Source organism: Orycteropus afer, unplaced genomic scaffold (genome assembly GCF_000298275.1).
Source record: "Orycteropus afer afer isolate SDZICR_OR568_19922 unplaced genomic scaffold, OryAfe1.0 scaffold00089, whole genome shotgun sequence".
Lineage (NCBI taxonomy): Eukaryota > Metazoa > Chordata > Mammalia > Tubulidentata > Orycteropodidae > Orycteropus > Orycteropus afer.
In genome coordinates this window covers 1,024,014-1,031,157 of record NW_006921676.1, presented here as the reverse complement: position 1 = coordinate 1,031,157, position 7,144 = coordinate 1,024,014, and the positions used below count along the sequence as shown (strand labels likewise).

Below are 7,144 nucleotides of genomic sequence, written 5' to 3'. Positions count from 1 at the left end.
CAAGAATGCACAGGAAAGAAGGACACAGGGAAGAGGTTAATTACAGGGAGGAATCAAGAAGAGAGCTATTACATTGTAAGGAATTGCTATCAATGTCATGAAACAAAATATATATTAACTATTTTATGGAAAATGAATTTGCTCTGTAAATTTTCACCCAAATCACAATAAAAATTTTTTTTAAAAAAAAGAGTAATCAACTCACAGGATTGTTATGAGGATTTAATGAGGTAATGCAAGTAAAAAATAAATAAATGAAATTTAACAAAATACTGTTCTACATTCTGCTTTGGTGAGTAGCGACAGAGGTCTTAAAAGCTTGCAAGCAGCCACCTAAGACTGCTAAAAAGGCAAGGAGGCCAGATCTTCTGACCTCCTCTAACTGCACAAGACGAAAACATAATCACTATAAGTAGCACAAGGCCCATTACTGTGAGGCCAGACATGCTACCTCCCTCCAGCCCTTTCATCAACCCTGACACCAACCATTCCTCCCGCAGCACCCACCACCTTTCTGCTGGGTTCAATAATTCACTGCAGTGGCCACACAGAACTCAGAGATTATGGAGTTTATTAGGGAAGCATTAGGCTGCAATTCAAGTTCAGGAAAAACAGTCCATCTCTCTTAGCCAACAGTCTCTCAAAGTGTCTCTTCCAGCAGTGCATGTCCCTCAGCATCTCATTCAGCAATGCGTGTTGCTTACGTCTCTTTCCCAGCAGCACATATCTCTCAGGAGCACGTCCTTCTCAGCCAGCAGTCAGAGACTTCTGCCTCTAGTAGGCCTCCTTTTGAGCCTGGCCGAGTGACCAAACTAACCAATCATAACATCAGAATTCTAAGCATCTGAGAAAGAGTGAACTTCCCAGAGTATTACTTTGTGCTGCTCCAAACAGAAATACCCCAGGTGGATGATTTTAACAATCAGGAGCTACTCAGTTTCTTACAACAAATTCCACCATGGAGTTTAGAAAAGCCATATCATGTAATTTACTACACCGCAAAGACGCAACAACTTGTTTCTCCTTGTCCAGAGCAAAGAATGAAGAGATGGAAACAATTAGTCCAAGGGACTAGTGGACCATTTGAACTTCAGCCCACAGAACCCCAAGACCAGAGGAACTAGATAGTGCCCAGTGACCACTATCAACCACTCAGACATGGATCAAAATTGGAGATTCTGGATAGAGTGGGAGGAAAATGTAGACGAAAACTCAAAATCATAAAAAATATCAGGCTTATTGGTCTGACAGAGACTGCTGAAATCTCCAACACTATGGCCCCTACTCACCCTTTGGGCCTGGAACTGAACTCACTCCTGAGGCTTCCAGCCATACAACAGACAGGCATATTAGATGAACATTTATACTAGGTAGGTATACTCCATGGAACAATCAACCATGAGAGATCAGAAGGGCAGTATTTGCACAAGGTAACAACTCAAAGCGCAGGAATGCACAGGAAAGGAGGACCAGGGAGAAAAAGTAACCAGAGGGAAGAAGTAGGAAAAGAGCTGTTACATTATGGGAATTACAATCAATGTCATGAAACAGAATGTGTATGAACTGTTGTACAGAAAATGAATCTGCTCTGTAAACTTTCATCCAAATCACAATTTATAAAAAACAAAGTAGGCAGGCATGTGAATTAAAAAAATAATAAAAAGTTTGTGTTATATTTTCTCCAACTCCTCTTATAATCAGTATTGTTTTGTTCTTCTTTTTTTTTTTTTTTACCTTTAGTTTATAAATTGCAGGACTTCCTGGGAAAAGTTTAGCTGCTCTTTCAACCCAGTATTTTGCTCTTCCATCAGTAACATCATTTTTACAAAGCAATTCTGCAATCTTCAACACAAGATCTTTTTGTGTTGGGTTTAATTCCACTGAACGCTGACATCAGAAAAGAAAAATAAATTAGTAACCCTAAAGCAAATATACTTAGAGGTTTAAAAAATTATCACTGTATCCAATAAAACCTGTATTACTATACAATGTCATTTCAATATCATAAAAATTAAAGTGTCTTAATGTTTTTGGAAGATGAATCAAAATTTTGTTTTTATTTGGTAAATTTTAAACACACACACACACGTGTACACACGCATATAAGGATAGATAAGACCATGCTGTGTTTTAATTTATGGAGTGTCAAATTAATCCTGTTGTACAAGTACCAGCTTCTTAAAGACAATGTACTTTAGGCCAAAAAATATAATAATCCGTTTCAAATTATTTCACTCAACAGTACTATGACAGCAATACTTGTTTTCATGACATCCATAAAACACATTAAAATCATTACTTATAAAAATTACTCTCGGCATGTGTTTTAGTTATGCAAAGACTGTATTTTAATCCTACCTTATAACACTCAACAGCTTTATCTATGTTTTCCTCCAGTTCATAAAGAAGACCCAGAAATCTGTGAGCCTTGGGATCCCTCTCTTGCACATTAATATATGTAGATATGTATCTGTTTAAAAAATGATACCAAAAAAAAACCTTTAAATTATCACATTTAGAACTGTACTTAAATGCTAAGAGAACCAAACCACCACTAATTTATGTTCTTTTACTCTAATTATTAGGTTGGCTTACTCAAAAATATCCATAGAATATTAAAGGATAGCAGTTTTAAAACACACACAGTTTACAATATACTCATTTTACCATTAAATACTACACTTATCAACTGTTTCTTCTAGTGATACCCATTCATAAGAAATGAACACATAAATTATTTTCTCTTTCTAATCACATTTTGTAAGAATATAGAAAGTGATTATAGTGAAGATTTTTAAAGTTATCATAACAAAAATACTAAAGAGCAATAATTTCCCAAATAACAAGAGAATTTACTTACTTTTTAAACAATAAAATAATTTCTAACAGTACCATATCCAGCTAAAACTGAACAGAAAAAAAATCCCTTAAAATACTACTAAATACGGATAATTTCCATTCCTTAAATCAAGTGAAATTAAATGTAAGTAAGCACCCTGCAGGCTCAGTTATCACCTGAGAAATTAGATCCACCATCTAAACTGGGGAAGAAGCCTCATGTTACTAAAGAACAAAAACTTATCAGCATTTTAGTTTTCCCAACAATGCATCTAACAGTTTACCTCCCTCCCAAATTTCTAGTTTTTACACGACTCTAAGTCAGGAAATTAGATCACCACATTTTTTTGTTCTATGGGTGAGAAAGAGCCTAAGATGACTCAGTCAAAGACCTTTCTCTTTGATTATTCTCCTGCTCAGCAATCACAGTTCAATTTTATATCCACTGCTATTTTCCATGTGATTAAAGTACCAGATATCTAACCAGGAAAAAACTATACCATAAGTATAGCTCTCTTAGTCTAACCCAGGACAATTTTTAGAAGAGGTGTTCTAAGTTAAAACAATTCATTTCTTGACCTGGGTATAAGCAAGCAGCAGGCATGCAAAAAAAAAATCAGTCGAGGCTCATCCTTAACATCAGTCTGAAAGAATGATATGACACACTTAGAAATAACAATTTCCAGAACACATTTAGAAATAACTACTATAGGATATAATATTTTTACCTATTTCAAAGACCATGAAGTAATAAGGCACTGATTTTAGAAAACTGAAGCATGTCCACCATTTGGTACTTACTTTTTAGCAAGATCATATTCTTTAGCTTCATAGTATAACTTCGCAAAATAGAATCCTTTCATTGACTTCTGGAAAAAAAATTGGTTCTTAATTTGAAATATTTTTAATCTTAAATTTAAATTTGTCCAAGCAATGTTAATATTGAAATATTTAAATTGTATTAATTTAAAAGGTGTGATTAATTTTTAGCTGTCTTTAAAATACAAGTATTTTAAGTCATGCTATCATATTTTATTTACTGTTATCATAAAGAAATTCAAGAATAGCCAAGACATGAAGATATCAGAAGTTAAAAATTAATAACGGCAACAAAAACTTAGAAATTATATGGTAATACTCCTCACCCTACAGATTACAGACAGAAGTCAGCTTCTCTAGGAAAGAGGTATACCAGAAATCTCTCTTCTACCACAAGTAAGCCTCTATAGGTAAAATAAACAAGTACTTCAAAACCTTTAAGGCACTGGGGATTGCCTGGTTGAGGTACTTTCTCTCTAGGTATTTACCTGACAGACTGGTATTTCACACTACTCCAGGAATTAAAAAGGTAGAAATAAAATTCAATATTTCAGGTAATAAACCAAGTGTACGTCCTGGCTCTTTCAATTCCACAAACTCAAAAATCTAAAATACTGGGACACATTAGATTATGATATATCTGTGTGATAGATTATACAACCATCAAATTTCTTATTTTTGTATACTACACATAAACATGGGGTGGGGTATCAACATATTCAGTGACAAAGAAGCAATCTTAAATGTACTATGTATTCAACTGTGTTTTTTTTTTCTCTTCTGCTTTTTAAACAATAAAATAATTTAAATGCACTATGTATTCAACTGTGTTTTTTAATACAGGTAAGTATGAAACTACATTGATTCAACAGAACAGGTTTGATTTGTTTTTCTTATTGATATATGAAAAATATAGGTTACTTCTTAATTATTAAATTACATTATATTTAAGGGTATGTTTGTATTTTTCAAATTTTCTATAGTAAATATCTATTACTTCTGTATTCACCATGACAGGCATTGACATAATGTGATTTTTGCCTAATGCACTAAATGTCAAAATGAAGAAATTCAACGTAGGCAGGTAAACTGTAGAAAAACTATGATTCTGTTAAGTGTATGGTAAAGTATTATTTTACATAAAGTAATCTGGTCTTTGTCCTTGATTCTTAAGAGATAACCATTGGAATTTCCTAAGTGAAATGACTTTGATTCCCTCAAGGAAACCAATGATTCTCACTATCCTAGTTAGACCAGGCAAGGGAATGGGCTTAAGAGAATCCTCTGAGAAAGGCCCTACTGAGCTTAACTTCTCATTTGGCACAGTGAAAAGATGAGAGAAGTGGACAAATGCTATTATCCCCTCACACAGTGAAAGTCAGAGTTGGGTCCAGGGCCAGTATTAGGCAGAGTTTGGGATAAAACACCTGTCAAAAGGGTGTAAGTTGAGCGCAGAGAAGATGGAAAACTGCAGGGGAGCATAAGGGAAAGTGTTCACTTATCTCAATTTTCAGTACAAATAAAGGCCCTGAAAGTGGGACCTCCCAATCCTTCTAATCTTTTGGAATTTAAGTAAGGTGTCAAAAAAAGTTACCAAATTGATAACTGGCTTTTGGTGGCCAAACGTTCATATAAACCTTGCTTTTCGCTGCTTCAATGTCAGTTGTTCCTACTGTTAGGAAGCAGAATTTACTAATCATTGGATTGTTTTCTCACTGAAAGAGAATGTAAACTGGCTTTAGACCTTCATGAGACCGATTAGTTTTACTTTATTGATGATGAGTTGTTTCCACAGTACTTCTCAGTAGTTGTTGTTGTTATGTGCCATCAAGTCAGACCTGACTCACAGCGACCCCTCCTTGGGTTTCCGAGATAGTATCACTACAGAAGTAGATTACTCAACCTTCCTTCTGAGGAGTGGCTGGTGGGTTTGAACCACCAGCCTTCTGGTTAGCAGTCGAATGCCTTAGGCAGTATGCTACCAGAGCTCCCAGGAAACAAAAGTTCAAACATTTGGTGTGTGAACCTGGATGAGGAGCAACCAAGTCAAACATCAGTGGGATTCTAATTGAACACTTACAAGAATAAGAATCCCAACTAGGGAGCAGCACAACAGTGCACTTTAGTAGGCCTAGGACAGCTGCTCACCTGTTGCCTTCTCTAACAGCTGTACAACAGTATAACTTTAATTTCACAAGGATTAGTAAACTTCTTTGCATATGTATAGTTTCTTACATAGTTTTGAATCTAAAGTAATATATATGTTTTCTATTGTTGTATGCCATTGAGTCAATTTTTTGACTCATAGTGACCTCATGTGATAGAGCAGAACTGCCCCATAAGACCTAAGCTATATAATCCTTATGTAAGCAGATAGATCACCAGGTCTTTCTCCTGAACAGCTGCTGGGTGGGTTCAACCACCAACCTTTTGGTTAATGATGTCACCAGGGTCCCTGTCAAAGCTAACTTCAATTTAAAAACAAATGTATGTCAACATAGTGACACTCAGAAGATTATTCCAAGTGATCTTAGTATGACAGTATTCTTCCCTGTACAGCCATTATAGTATATATGCTAAAACTAAAAACAACTATAAGCAATCTTAAGTTTCATTCAGTATTCTCAACAAAGACCAGCAAAATGTCAAAAGAGATGGAATTGTAGCTCTAACTAAAACCCAAAACCATTGCCACTGAGTCAATTCCAACTCATAGTGACCCTACAGAACTGCTCCCACAGGGTTTCTAAGGCTGTAAATCTTCACAGAAGCAGAATGCCTCATCTTTCTCCCCCACGGAGCAGTTGATGGGTTCACACCAATAACTTTCCGGTTAGCAGCTCAATGCTTAAACTGTGCCATCAGAGCTCCTGGAGTTGTAGCTAATCACATATAATCCTAATAAGCAAAATTACAATAACAATAAATAAAAACTGAGTATATAGAGAGTGCCTCCTCCCCCAGTGATTTCAAGAATTGAAAAGCTATATGAGGAATTATGTGACAAATAAAAAAAAAAAAAAAGACAAGGAGTTCCAGTAAGATGGCAGAATAAGCAGAGACTGCACAGACCCTGTTCAACAAAGAAAAGGGGAACCAATTAACACAGATACAAAAGATAATCCTGGACCCCTGAGCCTTGAAGGGAAGGATATAGGAGTGGACTACACTCCAACTAGCAGAAGAATTTGCATGAAAACATCAAAAAAGGAGACATACGGAGCTGCAGTATGGCAGCGATCCTGATGGCACAGACAGCTTGGATATTCCTGAGGGGTGGTGGTGTTATGGTTGTTAATTGCCATCAAGTCGGACCCAACTCATAGCGACCCCTCCTTGGGTTTCTGAGCAGTATCACTACAGAAGTAGATTGCCCAAACTTCCTTTCGAGGAGTGGCTGGTGGGTTTGAACCGCCAGCCTTCTGGTTAGCAGTCAAGTGCCTTAGGCACTATGCTACCAGAGCTCCTAAGAGACTACTCAGTCTAC

The 7,144-nt window shown here is 36.1% G+C and overlaps 1 protein-coding gene across 1 annotated transcript in view; it reads right to left on the bottom strand.

The window, feature by feature from the left end:
- The window catches only part of RANBP2 (RAN binding protein 2), an 87,623-nt gene that overhangs the window by 60,378 nt on the left and 20,101 nt on the right, over window positions 1–7,144 (bottom strand). The window contains exons 2-4 of the mRNA XM_042781153.1: window positions 3,640–3,707; window positions 2,359–2,470; window positions 1,735–1,887 (exon numbers count right to left, since the gene is read on the bottom strand). Of these exons, the coding sequence (XP_042637087.1) occupies window positions 1,735–1,887; window positions 2,359–2,470; window positions 3,640–3,707 (333 nt within the window). The remainder of the gene's footprint in view (window positions 1–1,734; window positions 1,888–2,358; window positions 2,471–3,639; window positions 3,708–7,144) is intronic.